This window comes from Coffea arabica, chromosome 7e, assembly GCF_036785885.1.
Source record: "Coffea arabica cultivar ET-39 chromosome 7e, Coffea Arabica ET-39 HiFi, whole genome shotgun sequence".
Classification (NCBI taxonomy): domain Eukaryota; kingdom Viridiplantae; phylum Streptophyta; class Magnoliopsida; order Gentianales; family Rubiaceae; genus Coffea; species Coffea arabica.
The window spans coordinates 36,705,220-36,731,739 of NC_092323.1; the positions used below are offsets into that span (position 1 = coordinate 36,705,220).

At 35.5% G+C, this 26,520-nt stretch overlaps 1 protein-coding gene, 1 long non-coding RNA gene and 1 other non-coding gene across 3 annotated transcripts; 2 read left to right on the top strand and 1 right to left on the bottom strand.

Moving 5' to 3' along the window:
- The first annotated feature begins 4,705 nt into the window (after positions 1–4,705).
- LOC140011480 (uncharacterized) lies at positions 4,706–10,462 on the top strand. Its single transcript, XR_011818654.1, has 3 exons — positions 4,706–6,359; positions 8,225–8,287; positions 10,109–10,462. It is a non-coding gene; the product is annotated as an uncharacterized lncRNA (long non-coding RNA).
- Positions 10,463–11,095: 633 nt separating this feature from the next.
- Positions 11,096–11,202, bottom strand: LOC140012359 (small nucleolar RNA R71). The gene has a single exon (XR_011819541.1). It is a non-coding gene; the product is annotated as a small nucleolar RNA R71 (small nucleolar RNA).
- Positions 11,203–11,849: 647 nt separating this feature from the next.
- Positions 11,850–26,483, top strand: LOC113701617 (uncharacterized). The gene is made up of 12 exons (XM_027222366.2): positions 11,850–12,282; positions 15,506–15,652; positions 15,865–15,979; positions 16,083–16,177; positions 18,248–18,351; positions 18,972–19,009; positions 20,337–20,572; positions 21,698–21,791; positions 21,886–22,076; positions 23,157–23,376; positions 24,678–24,845; positions 26,184–26,483. The coding sequence occupies exons 1-12, from the start codon at positions 12,064–12,066 to the stop codon at positions 26,333–26,335; spliced, it is 1,779 nt and encodes a 592-aa protein (XP_027078167.2). The 5' UTR covers positions 11,850–12,063; the 3' UTR covers positions 26,336–26,483.
- Positions 26,484–26,520: the final 37 nt, after the last annotated feature.

The window sequence follows — 26,520 nt, forward strand, 5'->3', positions numbered from 1 at the left end:
ATTTATAAGGCTATATTCCACGAGTCTGCCAAGCAAGAACTCTCAAATAGATCAAGCTTATCATGTGATTCTCATGGCTCACCAAGGTTCCCGACCAAGCCCATGCCGGCTCGAGTCCCAAGGTCGGCCTATGAGTTTGGGCATCCTCCATGTACATGTGTGTGTCGAGGAGATTCACTCCAACGACGTATGCCGCCATGGCATAGTATTTCATGTAATTCAAGCATGTGATACATTTCAGCATTTGTTATGGTCAAGCATTTGAAGTAATCAAGCATTCGAAGCATGAGTTGTTGTTTTCGAATGAGAACAAGTGCGATAAAGTACACACTCGACTCCATTTTCAAATCCCAAAGCATTGATAACAGGTAAGCATGTAACGAGTTCACAGGAGTTCAAGTAAACATGCACTTGACACTCACCGATACAAGTACAAGAAAGAAATGTCACTCGGAGCTTTTAGGTGTTCACTGTGGAATCCTCTTGAAGGTCCTCGTGCGAGCCTGGGCAATTAATAAGGATCTATCACTCATAAACCCTAATAAATGAAAAGATCGCACTAGTGCACATTCCAAGAAAATCTCGTGAAAACGAACCCCAATCACTCGTAAATCGAGGTTCAAAGACGGGGTTTCAAAACACAAGAGCAATCGAGTTTCCATCTTTGAAATCAAGTATAAAACGTCCAAGTGATATCGAGGGAAAAAGGAGAATTCAAAAAACTCCATTTCCCTTGAGTTTTGGAAATTTCAGTTTTGATATGAATTTTTTAAAAATCGTATCTCACTCTTTACAAGTCCAAAATTGGAAAACTTAGCACCGTTGGAATCTTCTTTGAAAGTAATAAAAGTTCTTAGAAGACACTTTTTCATGATTCTAAATGAAAAATATTCAAAAATGGGTTCAAAGTCACTGTTTCAGGGTACTTAGGATTGTGTCGGGGTTAGTTTTTCGCTAACTTTGGAAATTCGGTAGAATTCACACATTGCCAACCAGCCTCTGAAATTTGTAACTCAATTAGAGTTGCAAGTAAGGTTTAGAACAGAACAAGCGGATCAAGAATAAGAGTTTTGAGCACCGAGATACGATAGCTCAAAATTGGTGAAAAATCGAAACTGTTAAGCCAATTTTTCAGATTTAAGTTCCAAACTTTGAGACTTTAGTTAGGTATCGAAATGGACTCGGAACGGCACCAAATTTGGTATGAATATACTAACATATAAGGGTCACTCCTTTGCCAAATTTCATAAAAAAATATGTACGGAAATATGTTAACGAGACCGTTGAAATCACAAGAAATTCTAAGGCTAAGCTGCCTTTGAACTTCCATTTTACCGTTTCCAAACATTTGGTCAAGAAACATCTCAAACATGGTCCATTCCAGTAGGTAATGTCTAAAATATATCCAAGGTACATTTGATAGGTGATTTACACTAAGAAGCTTCGGATAACAAGTCCTAAATCATTGTTAATTTCAAATCTGTCCAAATGCATGGTATTCCTTCGCAAGACCAGATTCGAATTTTGATCATAAATCACTCAATTCGACTTGGAATTGAGCATGGTTAGTGGAATTGGAAAATAGACTCATAAGACTATATTTTCTCAGGAGCAACTGTTTTCGAAATCTGTCCATAACTAGCTCGTTCGTGAGCATCAAATTACAGCTCATGTGCTGCCTTCCAGGAAGCAATGAAACAGGACAGTGAATTTCAAACGAATGGTTTGGCTTGCTCAAGTGGAACCAGGACATGCATTTTATACCAACAGAAAGCTGGGAATGTCTAGTTTCTAGTGCTATAAACGACATTCGATTCTGACATCGGAACGATGAGTTATAGCCAAAACAAGATGACTGCCTGGGCAGTGACGGGAACCAATTCCAGATTTCTAAGCTTCCGAAATTCCAACATTTGGGTGACCAAATCAAGTTATTTTTTAATGAAACTTTTTACACACTCAATATAACATGTAAACAACATAAAAAAGCCATTAGAACCTCAAAATTTTGCACCAAAGTACTCGAACAAAGCAGGGGCAAAATGGTCACTTTTGGTCATTGCACCATCCTTGAGTTTCTATCAACAACCCAACATTAATCCACTAGTTTAAGTACTAAATAAACATTATTACCATCAAAACACCACAAATCAGTCCATATATCCAAGGTGGGAGTTCATAGAGCCCACACAACCATTTTTTTCACCATAAACAAGCTACCCATGAACATGCATGAGTATATAAGGGCACTAGAACTTCCATAAACCAAGTTTGGAAGGTTAGATCGTTACCTACTTCACTTGGTATGCAAGAATAGAATTTTCGGCCCTCTCCTAGGCCAAGAAAACCGCGAAAAGCTCCCCCTTTTTGTAGCTTAAGATGATCTTCAAGTAATAAGCTAAGTGTAGTTAAATTTTGGTCCAAAATGGTGCAAGTTTGGTGAGAGAAATGGAGAAGAAAATTGAAGGAGCAAGCTTGGTTCTTTTCCTTGGAGTTGCACGCTGAAAATGGAGCTAGGAGAGAGGGAATTCTGATCTGAAATGAAGCTTCCAAAGGAAGCTTTAGTGTGTGGTCCAAAGTTGCCCAAAAGCCAACCCTCCTTCGCGCGCGCACGCGCGCGTTTTGTGCTCGATTCCTCTAGAGTTTATTTCACTAGTGCACTAGACCTCCAATACACTTATATTCATATAAATATTATTCACTCTTAATTGTCCCAAAATGAGGGTCTAAAGTCTCTCAATTAAATCGCGCGTGTGAAAACGCATATTTCCAAATTAGGCGTGATAAAGCGAAACCTCCAAGAATTTCTTATAACGATAGTACTAATAACTATCACTTGAGTACTTAAATATAAAATTACCTATTTTAGGACCATTGCGTAAGTCTCCAATTTTCCAAACTTATTGTACTCTCAATCGGTTAAAATTTCCAAACACGTTTTCACTAGTTTCACTAAACGAACTCCCAAAAATCAATTTTTTGAAACAAGTCACTTTAAAAATATAATGAAGCTATAATTCCATGTATTTAGGTCTAATAAGGTTAGAAAATATTATTCGGGACAAATATCCAAATAAATAATTAAATGAGCCAAAAATAGGGGTTTGAAATAAGAATTTTACGAGTCCTCACAGTAGCCCTAAAAAATTAGAGAAAATCACCAATGAAAACCCTTCATTTCATCTAAAATTCAACACATAAGTAAAGTTTAAAGGTTTACCAAGTATCTTAAACAAATTTACCATAAAATCACTCTACAAGCAAAGGAAACCAAGATGATTCCAAATTGGACAGCATTTCCCCTATTTCTCCTTAAATTTTCCTCTAAATTCAACACTTAATTTCATGGCAAATCCACCTTAACAAGACCTCAAGTTATAAGCTATAAGAGGTACTTATATGAGGCCACAAGGCTAACCAAATTGGATATAAAACTAGCTCTTATACCATCATACCAAGGCTGAAAAAATATAAACTCTAAGATGAAATTCATAACCACAAGCTGGAAATTTCTATAATGAAGCTAAAAGAGCATATAAAAGCTAGAAAAATCACATGGTAAGGCTAATAGGTCATAGCAAAGCTGAAATTAGCATAACAAAGCTGAAATTCCTCAATCAAAGCTGGAAATTTCAATTTACTACACAAACTATGAAATTTTCCATAGAATCTACCATAATCAAGTCTTAAATCTACTCAAGTGCAAGATTAAAGAGAAAAGTTGGTTTCTAGACATAAATATCTTTAAACCCTATGAAGAAATGAAGAAATGCAACCAAGAGCTTCTTATCTCCCCAAATCCCTCCACAAAAACCCTTCTTTCCACCTTGATACAACTTTCTATGGATTGAATTTGGATTGTAGGATGAATTTCTCAAGGATTCAACCAAGGAATCAAGGTGAAATTTGGAGTTTCATTTCTCTCTTTTCTTGCTAAAAATTTCAGCCAAAAGGAGAAAGTAAGTGAAGAAATTTGTCCAGTTTTTCAAGATAAAGACCAAGACTAGTCTTGGTCAAAAGATGGTTGGATGGCCGACAAGTGTCGGCTTAGGGTTTAAAACTTATCCCTTTGTCTTTCCTTTGCCTCTAATGGCTAATCTATATTGCTTTCCTCTAATTCAATTTTAGCATGTCTAATCACATAAACCATCTTGTAAAAATACCTATTTGTCTACTAAATTTACTATGCACCTCACTAGTGGGTCCCACTTCCAAAATGCACTATGAACTTAACATGCACTAACTTATATAAGAAAATTGATAAAAAAAAAAATCTTGACTCACTTATAAAAATATCTAGGAAATTAAGGAAATAAAGTAAAGTAAAGAAAATGTATTCAAAGAAATAAAATAAAATATAAAATAATTTTCGAATCTTCACAAAAACTCTCTCTGTACTCTTCTCTCTTCAGCCGACACTCAGTCTCCTTCTCTTCAATTTTCGTTTCAACTCAACTTGAGCTCAAAGCTACAAAAGATTCTCAAAACTCAAGCAAGTAAAGAGGATGAATCTTCTAAAAGATTTGTTTTGAATAGAGACCTTTACCTGCACAAGATTCAACAAAGACCTTTGATTCCTCAAGCCTCAAGCAGAAGTTGCAGACGCCGGACCTTCATCTGCAACCGACACTCAAAACCAAACTCAAAATAGGCGATCATCTACCTAGTAAGTGAACCCTAAATTCCTTATTTATGATTATGTATTTTTGGTGATGATAGAATAACCCTAAATTGATAGAGGTACAACTGATAACTTAGGGTGTAAACTTTGAAATGTTGATAATTTAAGGTCGCATGTTAGAATTAGCTCGAAAATGTTGCAGTTTGCTTGGTTTTGATGCCGTTTGTAAGAGGCTGCAATTACTTTGCTCTTGTAAGGCATCTTCCATTGATATACCTTTCCCCTACAAGCAATTTTTTCTAAAGAAATTTGATTGTTAAATGCCCTACAACAGACTGCTTTCCTCCTTCTCCCTATAAATAAAAGTATGCCTAACATGGCATTTTACTGCTCCATAGATATCTATCTCTGGCACAGTTGACTACCAAAAGTAAAATAGGAAAGACACATTGTGCAAACAGTAACATAATAATTTAAACATCAAAAAAGGACACCAGGTTATTCTATAATCTTGCTTACTGATGCAAAAGTTTTTATAGTTGATCCTTCCTACAAATTTCTATACTTTGGCCACAATAAGGTAACAAATCCAAAACCAAAAGATCCATATAGGAACCAAAGAAAGCACATCAAGTATTGAATAGGTTTATCATATTAATTGTGTAGCTACACAAAAGTTAACCAAAATTATGCCAATATCATAACAGCAGGAAGTTGAAGTTTTGAGTGTTTTTATCACTGGAGGAGATTATAATTTCATTAAAATATTTTCTGGACTACGTATACAATCAATTTTTCTTTTTTAAGGTGTAATATCTGCTCTTGTTTCTAGATGTATAGTAGTAAAAGTTTTTTGAATTTTTCAAATATCAAGTATGGGAGATAATACAGCTGCAGGTCCTTGTGTTCATCATTCATCATCAGTGGATCCAAAAAATGTTCCTAGAGTCTCTGAAACTGATGTTCAATGTTTTAATTTATGTTTTCAATTGAAAATTTTGTTCTTGAAATCTTTTTTAGGTTGTTAAAATGTGACACCCCGGATTATTGTGTAAGAGGAAGAGAATGTGACGACCTAAATTCTTGCTATTTTTTTTACTTTATTTTAACATAGTTGCACCTCATTTGTTTGATTAATTAATGATTTGAAATGATTTTTACATTTGCATAAATTTATTGTATTTTTGTATTTTGTATTTTATTTTTTTGAATACATTTTCTTTACTTTGACTCATTGCTTTAATTACTTAGATATTTCATAAGTGAATCAAGTTTTTAAAACATTTTTCTTGATAAGTTTGAAGTGCATTAAGGTGGTGGGACCCACTAAGGTGTGATGCGCGTTAAATTTTTGAAGTATGGTGGAAGTGTTGTGCTAAGGGACATTATTTATGATGTGCTAAGGATATATATTAGCTTAGATGATGCCGCTTGTCGCCGTAGTATTAAGTCTTGTTTAAGACTTTGACCAAAGACTTTGACTAGACCAACTTAAGCTTATCTCTTAAGCCTTTGTTTTATCTTCATTTCTTCCATTTTCCTCCATGGTTGGCCGAATGTGAGAGAGAGAAAAGAAGAGAGAAAAGCTTCATTTTTCAGCCATGATTTCTTGCTCAAACAAGAGAGGAAACATGTTTGCTCCATAAACTCTTGACTCAAGCTTGGAGAGGAGCCTTGGAGGAAGAACTTTCTTGAGCTTCTTGGTGGCTTTCCTCTTAAGTTTTGATGGAAAAAAGAGGTAAAAGTACTAGCAACACACTAATCTTTGAAAATTCTTGAATTTATATGATTGTATGTTGGATTTGAGCCATGGAAGTTAAGTTTTGTTGAAGACATCTCTTGTTTTTCAATTATTTCTTTGCTGCCAGCTTTATTCCAGATTTGCACTCACCACTTGAACTGCATATTCGTCCATGATAAAGGCCAAATTAGTTCTTGCTTAAAACATGAAAGTTGTAGGGATTTGAGTTAGCTTTCTACCCAAAAATTTCAGCTCAATCGGATCACTGTAGCTTGTGAAATGACTAATATACCCCTTGTGAGAACCCGTAATTTTTTTTTCCATTTCCTAGGTTTTATTATATTCAATGGCTTGTTTTCTGCATTTTCGTGATTAGGAAAATTTCTAGATACTTTTAAGAAGTAGATATAGTTTTTAAATGATTTTTCTAGTATCGAATAGTTTTTAAGAAATTAAGAGCGTATACCGGATGTGGGACCCACTAGGGCGAAAAGTTCGAAAAAATTCGGCCAGTTAGGTTAAGTTTTGGATACTGGATTTAATTTATCGGGTGTTAAGAGATAATTAGAGGTTGTTATTCGGATTGGTGTGAGAGGAAACAAAAAAATAGAGATGCATTAAATAAAGTGACAAGTGTCACTTGGCTATTGGGTACTATTCCATGTTTTACCATTTGACTAAATAAACTAAAAACTTACCAAAATTTGCTTCATTTCCAAGCTCTTGTGGCCGGCCAACCTCAAGGAAGAAAGAAAGAAAACCTCTTCAACTTCTTGATTCCCTCTTGCTCAAATCCACTAACTCAACCATCTATTCTTGTTTTTGTTCCATAGAAAACCTTAAGTGAGTGATTGTGAGGTGTTTAGTGGAGTTGTTTGGAAGGCTAAGGTGATTAATTGCTCTCTCTCTTGTATTACAAAGGTGAGTAGTGAATGACCCCTCTCCTCCCTCTAATGATGTTTAATTCATGATTGGTGGTGGTATAAGATGCAATTTTATGGATTATATCTTGATTTTTGGTTGAATTGGTGAAGTTTTATAATTATTGGTGATTTTTTTGTTTTCATATGAATATGATTATATGGTCATGTATGATGATTGGAAATGATATTTAAGGAAGCTAGAAGAATTGCAAGCAATTTCTGTTTTGGAAAGAAAATTGGAAAGTTAGGGTTTCAATGTTCTTCATTCTGCCCCGCACTATAGCTCATAGTTAGAGGCCGAATTGGCCTTGGGTTAAAATATGAAAGTTGTATAGAATGATATTTTAGAGATGCTTGTAAAATTTCAGGTCAATCAGAGTAGTGTAGCTTGAGAAAAGATGGAATTACCCTTGCTGCCCTGGTTTTACCCGAATTTGATAGTTGCGTCTGTAATTGGTTAATTTAGTTGGAAATGCTTCAGAATTGGTTGTTGAGGTCTTCTGATGAAATGTATCCTTGTATCTTAGCTTTTGGATAGCTTTGGAATCACTGGATTTGGACTTAGGTAGCCTGATTTATGATGTTTGAACCAGAATACGGTTTGTGAACCTGTTTTTGCGGTTCTAGTGTAGTATCTTGCATTTTTGACCTGGTTACACTCGAAACTGGACAGAGTTGCCTTCTTCAACATTGTAGCCCTATCTCTTACCTTCGAAACGGTGTATCTTGCACCTTCATCCGATAATCTTAGTGCCATTGGTGCCAAAACCGTAAAATGATGTCAAAAACTATTTTTTTGGGTTAACACTTAACTCCATTTCCGGATTTTTTTGGTTTTCTCTAATGCTTATGTATGCTTATGGAACCTTATTTTAGTAGTATTTGGCATTAGTTTATGACTCGTTATCGAGTCTTATTGTACTTGTTTGCATGTTTTAGGGCGTAACGATGGTTCACGACGCTCCTTTGACGGAGGTGCATGAAATATCATTTTCAAACTTGGTGAGTGTACTACTCACTTGTGTGTTACTCTATGGCTTTGATATTTGAACTGGATGTGTTGAATGTTTATTGCACCTTCGATATTGATTTAAGTGAGGGTGTACTTGATCACTCCTACTCTTATGCCTTATATCATTGTTTCTCATGTTACTGGAATGTTACATGAAATGAAAGTCCTTGACTTGGTGTCATTTGGACGAGTATCCAACGACCATGATTGTCATCATTGAGCTCAACCCCATTGGTAGTTGATTGAATCGAGCCGGCGAGGGCTTGGTCGTGCCAATTAATGAGCCTTGGGGACTGTTATATGGAATCTTGTAGTATGAGAGACTCTCGATTCCGGTATACTCGAGTAATACCACATTGCAAGTGTTTGGAGTTCGGGCCCGGTAGGGGTATGTTGGGTGGAAGGAATGGAAGTAAAGTGGAGCCTACGGTTGGTTACTTTTAACATTGACGGAGAGTCAATGAGGTCCGATCAAGAATGCAAACGAGGAAAAGGGCTCTCGAGAGCCGGCCGTATCCTTTTATCACCACTATTGATGTGTGCCTTTGCTTACTTTTGATGAATTGGAATGAAAAACGTTATGCTTATGTGAACTTTGCTGCTTGAGTGGTATTATCTCACTGGGCGTAAGCTCACTCTATTCCTTTTGTTTTCCTTACAGCAAAAATAACTACTTTTGGACTGGATTTGATAGTTGGTTGCCGAATTGAGTTAGATGGATATATCTTTTGTATAGCTCATTGATTGAAACCCTAAATGAACTTTTGGGTCCGTTTCTCTTTTGATTTGGCAAACCATACATGTATCCACTTTTGAATACTTTTGTATGCCACTTTGGATTGTAAATGCTAAATTTCAAGATGTGAATGTTTGCTTGATATTTGGTTGGGTTCTGACGGGTTGGTTACTATTCATGACCGGCTCCGATTTTTTTTTTATTTTGGGATTTTGACTTGTTTACGCGCGTTTGTATGTTTCGAAACGTATTAGATCGCTCTAAACTGAACCGTTAGTCCTGGCGAGAGTTGGGCAGGCAGTCCGCTAACCCCTTTGGTTCGCCTTAGGGGAAGGTGGGGCTGTCACACCCCTGACTTCCCAAATGCCCTGTTTAACCGACAACTTTCTGTTTTCTCTGAGATTTCCATTTTTGACCATGAAAATGTATGATTTGGCTTTGGAGATCTTTATAATAAATGTAGGCTATGTCTTAGCTTCGAAACGCCATAAGATTCATCTCAATCCGATAAGTGTAGCTTCAGTTGTGATTAAAATGCCAAAAAGTGAGAGGAACTTGATGATTTTAGAATTTCCTTTGCTTGACATGATATTTGTGATCTAGGGATTGGAATTGAGCAAGAAAACTATCTATAATGGATGAGAATCATGAGCTGTAGTTAGTGAGTGATTCCAAAATTGTTTCCAAAGTTACTTTTCGAACTATTTCTTGCACTGTTTACTCGATTGCATATCATGTGTGCTTGCGTGTGTGTCATGCAATGATTTGGCTCAAATGAGTGTTTGGAAGTCTTGTGCTTAACACCAACGTCTCCACCTTAATGACACTTGACTTGCCTTGAATGTTGGAGCACCGATGGCTCCCTTATATTGCTTGACTGTTACTTGATCTATTTGAGCGTTGGATGTTTATGTACAATAATTTCACTGGCTCACAAGAGCAATAAACTTACATTTGATCACTAATTCATGACATCATCTAAATGCACTATTATGAAACTTATTTGATTATTGATTTTTACTGGACACTCGCTGAGCTTCTAACTCACCCCAAAATATTTATTTCCTCTCCACAGGGCTCGAGGTAAAGGAAGCACTTGTATTAACTTATTAGTGTGACTGGATGGAATATCTCATGTATATTTTGAATTTCGATTCACTTGTGGTATGTAAATTCGTGGAGTATTTGATGTAATATTTGATATTTACATTGTAATTTATTTCAGAACTATAGTAAGTCCTGGTGAGAATTGGGTAGGAGGTCCGCCGAACCCTTTGGTTTGCCTTAGGGTGAGGTGGGGCGTCACATAAAATAGTGGCGGGATTGTAGCTTTTCTTGAAAATTTGTTGTGCTTGAAAAATAATGTTAATCTGCTTGCTTGGCCATACTTTGCTTGCTCGACATACTTTGCTTGCTTGGCCAGCTTTTACTTTTGCATTTGGTACCCTATGACCTGCCCCTTTTTTTAGGTACCTGAGTCTTGGGTACCCGGAGACAAACGAAGCGCATTAGGGTCAAAAAAATAGTGATCCGATAAGTTAGGGTCGGGTCAACCACTTGCCGTTCGGGGCGGGTATCAGACCCGTACCCATCCCTTCCTTCAAGAATTAAAACAGCGAGAAGAAGAAGAAGACATGGGCAACAAGAGCAATTAAGATGGAAAGTATAGGTAAAACTTCTATAGAAATGGAGGAACAAAGGTCACAAGACTTTTGAGGGATTATGCCATGTCAAATAAATTGGGAGCACAAACTAACATTGTAAGGCCAACAATTAATACAAACTTTGAAATCAAGCTGTTACTCATCCAAGGTCACAAAGTCAATTTGGAGGAAATGCAATGGAGGATCCTAATACTCATCTATTTAATTTCATGGACTTATGTGGTACAATCAAAATAAATTGAGTAAGTGATGATGCAATTAAGTTAAGGTTATTTCCTTTTTCACTTTGTAATCAAGCAAAAGTATGGTTTAATTTCTATCCACTTAGTACTTTCATTTATTAGGGTAAGTTGACAAAAGCATTCTTGAATAAATATTTTCCTCCCGAAAAAATGACTATACTTTGTATGGATATCACAAGTTTTACTTAATATGAAAGCAAGTCTTTATATGAAACTTGGGAGAGATTTAGGAATCTTCAAAGAAGATGTCCCCACCATAGTCTCCCCAATTGGTTGGTAATTCAAATTTTCTATAATAGATTCAACTATCCAACCAAAATCAACCAACTACTCTAAGAGTAGTCAGCCACCAAGAGAGTCTTAAGGCTCTACTTGAACCTTGGCTTGCATTATAAATCTAGAATGTTCTGAAAATATTTCATCAACATAAATACCCATTTGGATCGATGGTAGTTCAATTCCTCCGAATTTCTCCTTTGACCCCTTTGGGTCCCCCCAACCAAAATCTAAATAGATGCTGTTGTCTGCTAAACTTCTTTTTTTATTGAATTTTTTACCCTATTTTTTTTTATGGTCAAACAGTCAAATCAATATACAATACACATGTTTTTTTAATAAAATTAAGCAGGGTCATTTGAGTCCACACAGAGCCATGTGGCTCCACCAATAAATACAGTACAGAGAGAGGGAAATGAGACTTTTATTTCAAGGCTCTATATAATTTTAATCAGTTCTGAGGGTTCAAATGAAATTAAGGAAAGAAAGAAAAATTCTCAAATTCGCGTCACTTTCCAATATGCAATCTGGCGTAGCATATCCTTGACACATCCCACCAGTCCACCGCAATATCTGGGGCCCACCTCGACTCACTTAAATATAAATTCTTTTTTTACTCCGTAATAATTATTTGTTAATACAATACAAATATCTTGTGCTTTTCGATTTCATCGCCATCATAAATTTCCGATTTTACGCCATAATTATACTCGCCAGTCGCCAGCACCATACATACTACCCTCTTCCCAGATAATCCTCTTTAGCTCCAACCATTACCCTAATTAATCTTCTCCGGCGACGGGTCAAATTGGAGAGCCTTATTTAATTAGGGCGGTTGGAGAAAAAAGATGGCTCCGCCGGCGAACGGTGGCGCTGGTGGCGGAGCTGCGAGAGGTGGAGGAAGGCAGCAGCAAGAGCAGCAGGGCGTGGGGCAGATGTTAACGGGGATTATAAGGGTAGCCGTTTTCTGGTACTTTGCGTCGAAATTCTTCTCGCCAAAAAAGCCTCTTAACCCTAATCAGCCTTCTTCTCAGATCTCCAATCTCTTCCATAAAGCAGAGCCCTTGGTTCGTCTCCTTTTATCTCCGAACAAGCCTCACTTTTTTATATTTTTATGTATGCGAGTGTGCGTGATTTTATTTTTATTTGTTTTAATCATCTCGTTTGGATACTGAATTATCTGTTTTATGGTGAAATAGATGGGCATGGAAATATAAATTCAATTAGTAGAAAAGTTGTGATGTATTTGCAGAACTCGAAAATAAGGTTAGGTGTATTATAAGCTACGCGGACGGATACATTCAACCTTAAGTTGTTTGGTGGTTTTTATGGATTGCCAGCTCAGATTTAGATTTTGGAGTTCGTACTGAGAATAATTTTTCATAGGAAAATGCTAGATTAGTGAACAAATCTTGCTGACAAGAAGAAATTTTGGGAAAGCTGACTACTTTGATGACGTTTTGGTTGGTATTGATTTGTTTATTTATCTTATCTTAATGTAAGTTTCTATTGAAAATGAAGTTAATAGTAGATGATCATTACCACACTTTTGGTTGGCACTCCCTAGTGATGGTCACAATAACTATGAAAAGCTCCTCAATCACAATGGATTTTTACTATTGGGTTTTACTTATTTAGTTCTATGTTCAATGGGACTCTGCTTCAAATTTTCTTCATCTTTCCTTATTTATTTTTTTTTCTCTAAATTCCTTTTCTTCTTATGTCCCAAACTTTTCTTTCTTCGTCAAGGTCTCTACAACTGTGAATGAGCCATGAACAAGCCAACATCCCCAATACTCCTACTTAAAAATCAATACACATTTGGGTTGAAGCTCTCTGCAACTGTGAATGAGCCATGATCAACCCAACATCCCCAATACTCCTACTTAAAAATCAATACACATTTGGGTTGAAGCTCTCTGCAACTGTGAATGAGCCATGATCAACCCAACATCCCCAATACTCCTACTTAAAAATCAATACACATTTGATAACCCAGCATCCAACCAACACTTTTGGACTATTACCTTCCAATCTGTATTCATTTTAGGAGAGAATTTACCATAGCAATTAGTTATTAGCCTTTGTGTGTCTAGTTGTAAGGAAGGTATTTGTATTACATTTGCTGCAAGTGTCAACTATGATGGCCTTTTGAGTAAGCTTCAGATATAGGATGGCTTGTTTGATTGCTTATAGATGAAGTAAAAGTTACTTCCTTTGGGATTTAAGTTCATGCATCTAACTGCGGGGAGTGATGGAAAATTGAGATTATGAGGTTCTTTGCTTGTGTGAGGGTAAAAGATTTGAGTAAAATGCTTCAAGTACCATTTCCAGTGAAAAAAGCTGGGTACTGGTTTATGGTGTTTGTGTTTCCCGGGGTTTGCACTTGTAGATTGTATCTTCTTTTGGTGTCAATAAATTTCTTAGGTACCCTGAAAAAGAAAATCTGATCAGAATGCAAGAGTGATCTTTTGCATGGTCGAAAGGATTCCTATACTTTGACGATTGAATTTGAAGCTGTAGAAAATGATTAATGAATTCTTATAAGCTAAAATTCCCTTTTGTAACTTGTACACAAGTAGAGAACGGGAGGAGAGTGCAGCTGAAGAATGTTTTACTTCAGACATTAATTACACGTGCATCAACTGATGCTATAAATAATTATCCTATAATTTTGTTTGTGCCACAAAAAGTTTCATCCTGGAATTTTTCATTGCTTTTCAGGTTTCTAACTTTTAAAGTATAGCAACTCAATTGTGATTATATGCTTTTCTTTCCAATCTTTTCCTTCAAATTTCAAAAGTTGAATTTATCGATCAATACCTAAACAAGGGGTATAATATTGGAAAGAAAGAAAAAATATAGCCTTGACTTTGTTAAGATGACAAAAATTTTTAAACATCCCAAAGTGGATAGTGTCATATGTCCACTGGGACTGTGGGAGGATAAATATGTAATCACTAATCATGTATTCTTATTGGGATATAAGACATATGAAAGATCTTAGAATTGGATGCCAGCAAGTTCTTCCTTTCTCCCTCATCTGAGAACGTGTGTTCAATTTCTCTTTATTCCTCCTCCCCAATTCTTCCTTCTCACATGCCCCTTTTTGATTTGTTTATAACTTTCTAACTATTGTAATAACACCAAAGGCTAAGCATTAACGCATGACACTTAAGGCAACAATAGTAATCATTATGTTCAACAATATTAATGATTATGTTACCTTAAGTGATACGATGTACCTTGAGCTCTATTCTGATTATAAAGGTCCCCTTGAGTGCTTTAAATTATCATTCACTACCACTACCATTGTAAGATGAACAAGTCTTCACAATATTGTAGTTTTTTTTTTTTGAGGTTCAATTGTCTCCCTCTCTTTGTATGTCGGTATGTAGCTTGAGGGGTAATGTAACTTAAAAGACTTCGGGATGGAAAATTGTATTTTCACAATATTCAAAGAGATTCTTTGTAAATATCCCTAGACATAATTAAGTTGAAATCAGGTGATGCGGGGCAACGGATGATTTACAATAAATAGGCAACAATAATCTTGAATACTAATTGTGTTCTCAGGAAACGTAAACTAGGTGTCTCTCTGCTTCATTATGATTACTTATGCTTTAAATTCTGACCAGCTCCATATATTGGTTGGAGAACTTTTTTTTGGCAATACTTGTCCATTTTAATTGATGACTTTATTAGTAAGAAGGCCAAATTCCTGACTTGATCCCTAGAAAGTTGACATTTTGACTTGCCATGGTTTCAGTGCTTTCTTGCACTTGCTAGTTTGTAGAGTGTAAGAAGGTGTACACTTTGCTCTGTATGAACACTTCTTCTTTCAGGATCTTTAAGACAAAAGGATGGTGCTTGGTTCCTATAGTTCTTATTTAGCTTCAATTGTAGATGGAGCTCAGTAAGATTGATATGACATGCAATGAAGCCTGTGCATGCTCTCTGAAATGGAGCTTGAAATATGAAATGTTAATCAGTTAGAATTGGGCTTTAATGGTAAACTGTCAACTTATAGGAGATGGGTTTCTGTGATTCCCTTTTTGTAATGAACACTTTTATTTATCTTCACTGTTAGAACTTGTTGAAAGGAATAGTTAATTCTCTGTAACTCTGGAGAGGTTCATTATGGACTATATATATATATATATATATATATATATATATATTAATCTTAATTTTGTTCTGGGCTTGTGGTGTCATACATATTGTTTGCCTCATTTAAAGATGACTTTCACCTTGTCTGTCAATACTGATACGAAATCTTCTTTTTTCTAGGATATGTGGTTTTATCTTTCTGAGCAAGAAAAGTTTAATGACTTCAGTAGTGAAAGTGCACTAGTTTGGCATGAGACCAATATACCTTATGCAGTTTGGGGACCAGAGAGTACCAGGCGACTTTCATTGAAATACTATCCAACCGAGGTATTTAATTGAAATGCAGTAAGCATAATATTTCTTTTATGCTCAGAGAAGATATTGGTGATAGAGAATTTATTGTGGATTTGGTCACATTTTTCCTTCATCTGTGTGTGTACAGATTTATGTATGAGCTAAATAGAATCTTTAGAACAGGACTGATTCTTTTATGGTATTGATTTAACATATATGGTGTTAATTTTAGTCTTTTTGTCCAGGCCTTGAAGCACAATGGAAGTCTTTATGCTCATGTGTTTTTTGCTCATTCTGGTTTTCCACCAGATCCCAATGACCCTGAGTATCAACCATCTGCAGCCTTTGGGCACACATATTGTGAGATATTTTTGTTTGCTGCACGTTTGCGTTGCTTATAAAGTAGCAAGAAAGTTAAATTGAATGAGAAATGACTTGTGATGTGTTCTTTATCTGGATGTAGCTGTTGTGACATATCTGCCGAAGTCAAAGGCAAACAAGAAGAAGAGTCTGTTAGGGAACTCCAAAGACTCAGATGTGGCTGAAACACAGGCTAAGGCAATATTTTCTGGTTCCTGAATTTCTCTTATCTCTGTGCCTTTTATCTATCATGACAAATTTGGCTAATTCCTTAGATTATAGGCAGAAAAAAAAAGTCAGTCAATTGTTGCTCTGACAAACTTGTGTTCCTATACTATACCTGCCGTGCTGACGAAGCACGGCAGGGTAAGCAATTTTTTTTTTTTTTAAAAGGGCAAATGCTGTCGTGCTGAGTCAATTGTTGCTCTGACAAACTTGTGTTCCTATACTATACCTGCCGTGCTGACGAAGCACGGCAGGGTAAGCAATTTTTTTTTTTTTAAAAAGGGCAAATGCTGTCGTGCTGAGTCAATTGTTGCTCTGACAAACTTGTGTTCCTATACTATACCTGCCGTGCTGACGAAGCACGGCAGGGTAAGCAATTTTTTTTTTTTAAAAAAGGGCAAATGCTGCCATGCTTAGTCAGCACGACAGCCAATAATTAGCCACAAAAGGTTGCCGTGCCTACTAAGCGCGGCAGCCAACCATTTTTTCTTTAGATGGATACCACTCCAATGTACGAGCTAGACCTTCTAGACGGATGGACCATCCTCGTAGATGGATAGAGATAGAAAGATCAGCTCCATCTCCTTATTTAAGCGCGGCAGCCAACCATTTTTTCTTTAGATGGATACCACTCCAATGTACGAGCTAGACCTTCTAGACGGATGGACCATCCTCGTAGATGGATAGAGATAGAAAGATCAGCTCCATCTCCTTATTTAATCACCTAGATTCTTTTCTTTTTTTTAATTTTAGTATGCAAAATCAATTCCATAAATCCATTCCAAAATCAAGAAAAACATACTACAAATGCCTTGTTCTTGATCAACTTATTCTTGATTGATTATTTTAACTGATTATAAGTTTTAATTTTAAATAATCAGTGATATTCTCGATTATTTTTGTGTTCTAATTATAAATTTTTATAATCACATTAACAAGACATTTTTGCTTGTCTCTCCCACTTGATGTACAATAAGTTAATATTATTTGAAATAATACTATTTCACCAACTGTATTAATATAACGTCCCATCTCTCAAATATTAGAATACCAACATCAGCCCCACCCTTCGTAAACTTTCAGCTCAAATCTTATTCTATTCATCTCTAGATCCTTCAAATAAAACTAAAATTAATTTGTGATATACTTAAAATTGTGTTACGACATAATTGGTCCATGGGTGAACTTTGTTTTTGTTTTCATTTAATTGTGTGAAATGTGTTGATATGCACAAGATTAGGAGCGGTTTATTTAATTGTATGGAAAATATTGATATATTAAGATTATTATGGTCATTGTATAAGACCAAGAGAGGTAAGTGTAATATTAAAAATCTAAGGGGTACTACTTGAAATTGTCAGAAATCTTGAGGGAGGCTTTTGAAATTATCCCTAATTCGAACTAATTTTAATTTTTACCATTAGGTAACACTGTAAAGTATTAATTGTTTAATACTATTAGGTAAATTTTAACCTATGGTTATGATAATTTTTCAATTTTGTAACACACAATAATTCAAGCTAGTGTATAATGGAATAAAATTTGAAGTAATTGAACATGACTATGTCTCCCACTTGATTTACAGTTAGTATGTATTATTTGAAATAGAATGGTTGACCTCTGTGCTTAGTAAGCACGGCAGCCTTTGCCTTTAAAAAAAAAAAATTGCTTATCCTGCCGTGCTTCGTTAGCACAAGCACGGAAGGTATAGTAGAGCAACACAAGTTTGTCAGAGCAACAATTGACCGACCTTTTTTTTCCTAATCTAAGGAATTAGCCGACAAATTTGGATGCCTAGCATTAGGACTAAGCTACTTTTTAACCCGTCCTTTTAGTGTACAAGCTTCCAGTTTGCTTATGCAGTTCAAAAGCTCCTTTACAACATAAGATGTCTTCATTACATTTTGACATGGTTCATATTTAATAGTCTGAGATTTCTTGAAAGCCATGTCCCTGATGTCTGCAATTGATGTGCATTGTTTTACCTATGCATTTTCGTTAGAGGTTTTTTAGTGGAATGAAAACTTGAAATTGTTCTTTTAGGTAGTTGAAGATGATCAGGTAGATTTGAAAGATGACGAACCTACTGAATGGATTTCATATTGGAAGCCAAATATTACAATCAATTTGGTTGATGATTTCACGAGGTTTGCTTCGATGTCAATTTTTGTATCTTTCAAGTGATGAAATTTAGGATTAGGAACATGCCATTTTTGTTCTATTTTTTTGTCCTTTTTTTGTTTAACAAATTTGAGATAAATGAAGCGAAGTGTATCCAATAAGCATACTTATGTACCGTAAGAATGAGATGAATTGGATAAGTATCCACACTTCTCTATTTTTATATCATATAAAGGGGGATCCCCTGTATCTGTATATACATACATATCTTAGTATTCAAGCATGTAAGTAAGCTTGCACTTTTAAGAACTATCAGATGTTGAGTTTTTCAACAGTTGCAGATATATTTATATATATGTATATATATATATATATATTTTCTTGCTAAGACATTCCATTTTTTTTGCACCATCAAAAGTTTGAATTATTCCTACTCAACATTCTAGTGGAAAAATGAAAGTTTGAAATACGATTTAGGGTCTGTTTAGACATTTCTTGTAGTTAACAATTGAGCTGCTCATAGCTTGTGCTTTTTCTGGCCCAACTAATCTGTTTGATTTCTTTTTATTATCTTAGTTTTCTGTTCTTACCTCTTCTAATACAGTTTCTTTCCATTTTCTGAATGCATCAATTTGTCTTTCTACAGATACCAGCAGAATGCAGTTCCACCTAATATTGCTCCCTGTATCCTTGAATACTGCTGTCCTATGATGTGGTGTATTACTTGGCTTAACTTTAATCGTTGCCTTTGGAATTTGGTTGTTGCTGAACCTCCTATTCCTTTGCGTGTATGATTCCTTTGTCAGCTAGGTACTGATAAATTACGAAAGTTTACATATTCTGCTAACACAAACTGCTTTCATCCTGGAAAATGTTGTTTTATGGTGATTGGTATTATAATGTTGAAGAGGGCTAGGAAGTTGTTGATTAATGGCTTCTTTACCCTCTGATACAGCTTTTGCCAAGACAAAGGAAATTGTTCTAAAGAATTGCCAAACACTTAATAGAATGTGGATTCATTAATTTTACTGGTTTGTGCTTCGTCTTTTCTTGAGGATTACATCTCACAATAAGGTATCAGTTAGGTACTTGATGAACCTCATATCTGTTTTAGCTTACAGGAACAAGATTGAATTTTTTTTTTTTTTTGGGTAATGCTAGTTGTGTCATTCTGTGGATGTTGCCATCCAGATCTGAAATGAAAAATGTCCCATTTTTAGTGAGGTGAACGGGTATGGTTACAAAGGCTAGAAGTCCCCTGGTCAAAGGTGGCCAATTTGAGTTTTGGATGCTTAATTTCTATGGATGAAATTTTATGAGCAGCATGAACATTTTGTTTGCTGAGTTAGTAGTATGCAAACCGATGATTATTCGTGATACATGGTGGTAGCTCTGTACATGCTAATACATCCTTTTCACCAATCGAAGTTCTTGGTGCATGCTCATGATCAAGTGGTTGCTAGTTTTTGTCTTGTTCGTTGTTTGTGTTGTTCTTCTGGGAACTTAAACTTGATATTAGGTGGTAAATAAACATAAATTTGGACTATGCCATCGTTTGCAAATGATTTAGCTGTGCCATCATAGATTCATAGTTCTATTGTTCCAAAACTGCATTTCAAGCTTTCTATTTGGTTAAGTTATTTGGTGAACCAACTTGTTAGCGGCTAAAGCCCAAGAAATCATTTGTTTTTTGTAATCTTTTATCAGTATTAACTCCAGAATTCTTTTCATTCTGCGATATTTTGCTAGATTTCTAAGTTCAACCTTACACCATAAGTGTCCCTGCATCTGCTGATAACTATTTCACTGGCGTTCATGTTTTTCCTAAGTATGGATTAGTCTGAGATCTGCTCACAATACTAAGCCAGGATTATCGCTTCGGGAAGTTGCATTTTCCCTAATTTCTTCATGAACATTATGCTTTGTGGTTCAGTTTTAATGGAAACTTTTTTCTTAAGTTTATTCTAGAAAGTACCTTTGCAACATTTGGATCCTTAACTTGATTTCTCAGACTTGAATATTGAGCCTACTACAGGAAACTATTATCCAACTGTATTCTTCAATGAATTTTGGTTGCTCAGAGACAAATTAATTGCAATCAATGAGACAGTTACTGAGTTGCCACTTCATCTGGAAGTGGGTCCCATTAGTACGACAAAATGGCAACTATTCTTGCAGATTGATCAATCATTCCAAATTCATCGTAATTATGGAAGCATGCTTGAAGGCGAGGCTGATGAACTTAAGGTATGATTTTGCTTTCCTTTGCATAAGTTTCTCTAATTGACAAATGGAAGTGAGGGAAATGTTTGTAGGCTTGTAGCAAAATGATATGTAGTACTTTGGCTAAAAAGCATGCTTTCATTGTAGCATATGTTTGACATTCACATAACTCTAGCAGATTTGACCAGGAAGTCAAAGGAATTTACTAATGAGAAGATACATCTAGTTTCAGATTAACTTATTTGATGTCCACGCATGCTTTAGAGCAAGAATTGTAATTATAGTTTCTAATTCTCTTTAAGTCCTTGTGGCTGAACTATTTAGTACTAGAAATTAAGTATTTTGTACAACTTTTGGGTATTTGATTGGTCTAACAAGGAGTGATTGTTTGTGGATAAACTACCTAGGAGGTCACTTAACTATTGTCCTGATAGAGTTTTGGATCCAATTGTTCTTAGTCTCAAATAACCCACGAACCCTTAAAAGTCTAAATTTCAGGTGATAATGTTAGTTCCGCTGTTAACCTGTGTGTATACCTGGTTAACCAAGGTCATATTAGTCAAATAAAGGACAAAAAATTGAATGAAAAGTTTTACCCCCCTCTCTCTCTGTGCCTGAAAGCTCCCCCCCCCCCCTTGCAGAACCCCCCCAAAAAAAAAAAAGATTCCCTGAAAAGTAGTCTAAGGCCTTGCTTGGATTGAAGGTTTTCGTCGGAAAATATTATCGTTTTCCGTGATCACATTTCCCTATCACCTTTTTCCCTCACATATATCAAATCGCTACAGTAATTTTTCCATGAAAAATGACGGAAAATGCAATCCAAACACAACCTAAAGCATTTTGCCCCTCACGACTTGTCTTCTTCGCCAGTGCCACCTTCCTTACCTAGTCCTTTTACTTTCTAATTTTATGTGTAAACAATGAAATAACAGTTAAACAATGAAAGGACAATGAAAGCTGGAACTAAGTATTAGGGAGCTTTAGAAGATTAATGGATGTATTTTTGCATAGGAGGTTGTTACTTGGTGAAAATATTTCTTTGTCCTACTGTTCCTAATACTTAGTTTTTTTCCTGCTTCTTTTTTCTTGCTGTTATTATGCATTATTTGCAGTCTGAATGTTTTTGCAATTTATTTGGTTTTTCGGCAGAGAGTGTTTTTGGAAGGAAATCCTTATCTTCTGGTGGTTACCATGATCGTCTCACTACTACACTCTGTGTTTGACTTTCTGGCATTTAAGAATGGTAAAAGCCTGATTTATGGCTTTTAATTTTAATGCTGCAACTTTAAATGTCACTATACATTCTTATGGATTAACCATGCTGTTTCTTTCCACAGATATTCAGTTTTGGAATAAGAATAAATCCATGGAAGGATTATCTGCAAAATCAGTAGTAGTTAGCTTTGTTTGTCAACTCATTGTGTTCCTGTACTTACTTGACAATGACACTTCTTGGATGATACTTGCGAGTTCTGGTATTGGTTGCTGCATTGAGTTCTGGAAAATAGGGAAAGCAATGCACATTGAGGTATGACTTCTGGTTTTATGGAATGTTTACTAATAAATGTCAAAGACAGAGCTTTGTGAATGAGGTTAGTGGTATCGCATTTTTGGCTGACTACAGTACATAACATTGTAATTCAACTGTTTCAAAAAAGTGTCTTATCATGAGTGTAAGTTATAATAGGAACATAATGCTGAGCCATGTTAACTATTCCTTGTTATAGATGGTTCTAACATGCTCCTATTACTGAAATTTCATTTTAGTAGCAAGGTAAATGCTGTTAGATGTTACTTGAATTCATTTACCTCCTCACAAATGTATTAGATTAATTTCTTTTGAGGAGTGGTGTTATGTAAATTCAGGTATATTATCTGTAGTTTCTAGTCAAAAGCAAGATATTCTATCATCCTGTATGTTACATTGGAAGTCTTTTTTTTTTTTTTTCAAATATCACACTATTGGAGGTAAAGATGGAAATATTGTTGGGGAATTAGAAGGGGATAGAAAAATACAAGAATAGGTATGCTGGAGAAATAAGAGGCAGAGGAAGAGAGGAGACCTTTTACTTCAAGGGCTAGGGGAATAAAAGAACTGACCATCTGAACCATTCTTTGGTTTGATGCTGTTGAGATAAAAAAAATTGTGTAGTTTTGAAAACTCATACTTAAATCTAATTTTTTTGTTTTATGACTAGAAACTTTCAAAAGCTACAAGAAATGAAACCCTAAACAACTGATGCCTTGCGAAAGAACATTAATTCAATAGAATTTCATTCTAGGTAACTTACCTGTGAAACTACCTACACTCATATTTAGTAATTTAGTGGTGACTTTAATCTTTTTCTTTGGAGCTGAAGTCAATATAAAGGAACCTGTCAAACAAATTAATTGCTTCAAAACTGAATAACTTACAGAGAAAAGATGACTATAACCGAATAACAGTCAAACATGAGTAATAATGATTGAATTAGAGAAAATTCAGATGCAGGGTAAATACTATCTAGCTCTTTGATTTTTCCCTTGTGAGCATCTTTATCACTTCATTGTAGATCCTTCAGAGAATCTTAACTTATGCCTTGCTCATACTTTTCTTTGTACTGTGCAGATTGACAGATCTGGTAAGATACCTATGCTAAGGTTCCGAGACCGTGAGTCCTATGCTAAAAACAAGACTAAGGAGTATGATGATTTGGCGATGAAGTATTTGTCCTACGTGCTCTTTTTCCTCGTTGCCTGCTTTTCTGTTTATTCTCTAATGTATGAACGTCACAAGAGCTGGTATTCTTGGATTCTTTCATCCCTCACAAGTTGCGTTTACATGTTTGGTAAGCACTGCTGCGCTCTATTTCGCATTTTGAATTTGTGTATCTCTACCTCCTCTCCTCCCTTGCTTTCTTTGGGATAATGCATTTTTATTCATTGAAGATGAGCTGAAATCACTGGTAGGTTTAGTTTTGGGAGGTTAGAAATCATCTAGTTTAGTCTTTGAAATATAGACTTGGAAGATTAATTACTATTATTCTCTTCGTCAAATTTTTATCGGTCACTTTGACTGAGCTCATACTTTAAGATGGTTGATACAAGTCAAATCTGGCAAATTATTTCAAAAATACCTCTTATTGAAACATAAATGGAAGTTAAACTTTTTTAGGACTTTATTCCCATGAAAGGCAATTTGAGATTTGATAACAAAAAGTTCTTGATCTGGTAGTTGCAAGTCATTTTTGGGTCTATGTGGAAAAGGTCTTGTGTGTCCGATAAACCTGGAAAGATGGAGTGTAAATTTTGAGTCGTCGTGTTTAAGTATCTTTATCTTCATATTTTTAAGTTCTTCCTTCTCAGTATTTTGTTTGCCAGATGGGGGCCTAATCTAGTTTCTCTCAATTATGCAATTTTGGATGTTCTCAAATTTCCTGAAACATTTTCTCTGCAGAATGTTTTAATATATGTTTACTGCCAAAATGACCTCCCAGGCAACTAGTTTGTGCTTTTAGCTCTCTGTTCAGGGGCCTTAACTATTTGGGCCCACAGTCTGTATGACTTTGGTGATTTATAGGTAGAGTTAACTTTGCACGATCTTCGAACTCATTAAATAACTTGTCTAACCGCACTTGACTGTAAAAACAATTCAGATGGTCATTCTGCACTTGATGTAGATAGTGTTATCCCCATTATACTGCTTAACTGCTTCAAGCATCTATAACCTTTTGCTTTATTTCTACTTAAGAGAGATCCTCCAGAGTCTGATCATGTTTGCTTTGAAGGATGTAGCAAAATTTGATATTGGCTCAATTCATCTGGTTATTTCCCTCTTGTTTAAATTTTTCTGAAATAGCTTCTTAGTGTTGTATAGTTTTTCATCTAGACCATCTACAATACGGTAATTTGGAAAATACAATCGAATGAAAGAAAAGAAACAGTGATTTCTCGATACTAGTATCTTCTGAGACGTATACGTTTTTTGAATCTACATGTTGGAAAGAATTTATCAATGCCTTGAAACCATCTTGATAATTATTTGATTGCACGAGCAGAGTATGTCACGCGATAGATCAGCTATTAATTTGCCCTTTTCGTGGAATCGTTGCAATAATATCATCTTACCCTGTAATGTTTCTCCATGCAGGTTTTGTTATGATGTGCCCACAGTTGTTTATCAACTATAAGTTGAAGTCTGTTGCTCATCTACCTTGGAGGCAAATGACTTACAAGTTCTTGAATACGATCATTGATGATCTCTTTGCATTTGTCATAAAAATGCCATGGCTACATCGTCTTTCTGTTTTCCGTGATGGTAAGTTTTTAGATACTTTTGTACACCTCAATTAATCCTTAGCAACTAGTTGAATCCCTCCTTCTGAGGTGTTAGCAGCCTTGTGGTTTTAAGACCACTGTTTGCAAAAACAAGTGAGCTCCATGCAGTATCTATTATCATTGGGTAAATGTGGATGATACTTCTTCACCACACAGATTTGATTACTTTCTTCAATAATCTATGGCTTATTATTTGCTGCATACGTCAATACTACTTCATTTTCATTATGTTGTGTTCCAAATTGGAATGAAAATGTATACTGCCATTTTGGATCTAAACTCAAGATATGACATAAATATATTGGAAAGTGCAATTTTCTGGACATAACTTTGCTTTGTTGTCTCCAAAGTTGAGAAGGATTAAGCAGTTTGGTGCACTTGTTCCAATTTAACCTTGTTTCCAACTTGCATGCTGTGCTGCTGAGTGCTTTGCTTGAAATTGCTGCTTTCTTATTAAATTGTTGCTGATGTGATTTTTAGGTTCATTCATTGTTGAAGCATAAGATTGGCTCATTCATTGTTGGAGTTAGGTTCTTTTTGTATTAATATAATTTTAGTGAACAAGGAAATATAAAGTCTTAACTCACTAAAAGCAAATGCAGGCTCGCATAAATATTTAGATAGGGATATTGCTGAAGAAATAACTTATCAGAAACGAGAAGGATTAAAAGATTGTAAAAAACATCATGTGGGATTAAAAGATTTGAGTAAAGTCATCAGTCTGTGTATTAGCTTCCATCATTTGTGTTCGAGTTTTCATTTATATTTTGTTAAAGAGAAGCTATCATTCAGATTATAACAATAAAATGAAGGAATAGCTCATTTCTACACTAAACCGTAGACCTTTCAGATAAAGTTTTTGCGATACAGAATGTTAACGAGACAACAATGGGGCTGACTGTAGAGATCCAACTTCTAAGATAATCTTTTGCCTTCTAATTTTTACTCCAAAGAAGAGGTGTTTACAAGAGCCCTTTCCCAAAAGTAGGATTTAATCAAATATGCTTTCGCCGTTGCTTATTAACTAAATGTGCATGCTCTGAATTTTATCAAATATGCTTTGGCCGTGACTTGTTCAATTATGGGACAACAATGGGATTGACTGTACGGATCCAACTTCTGAGAGAATCTTTTGCCTTCTATTTTTACTCAAAAGAAAAGGTGTTTACAAGAGCCCTTTTCTGAAATGAAGGATTCAATCTTTATATGTTTTTTCTCTAATGACATTCTGCATTTAGGTGAAATTCATGTTAAACTCGTATCTTTCTGTTTGTCATTTTCTTCTTGTTTTCTAAAGTGTTACTGTTTTTCCCTGCAGATGTCATATTTTTGATATATGTATACCAAAGATGGATATATCCCGTGGACAAGAAGCGTGTAAATGAGTTTGGTTTTGCTGGGGAAGAAGAAGATCAGAGATCTGGAAACAAGGATACAACAGCAGAGGAAGATGACAAAAAAATTAACTAAGCTAGTTTTAGATTTTAGTTCATGCTTTGCTTTAGTCTGGCATCAAGAGCTGTAAAATTTATGCAGTGGAATTATTTGACTCCCATAATTAGTTTGTTGGGATTATGTTCTTTGAGGTATAAATTCTGGTGGTTGTCCTTTCCTCAAATTTTTGGGAGAAACGTTGCTTTGAGTCCTCACCAGTC

Coding starts and splice junctions, on each gene's coding strand:
- LOC113701617 (XM_027222366.2), top strand. CDS start 12,064: ATGGCTCCGCCGGCGAACGGTGGCGCTGGTGGCGGAGCTGCGAGAGGT. Junction 12,283..15,505: donor TCCATAAAGCAGAGCCCTTG/GTTCGTCTCCTT, acceptor TCTTTTTTCTAG/GATATGTGGTTTTATCTTTC. Junction 18,352..18,971: donor TTGGTTGATGATTTCACGAG/GTTTGCTTCGAT, acceptor GTCTTTCTACAG/ATACCAGCAGAATGCAGTTC.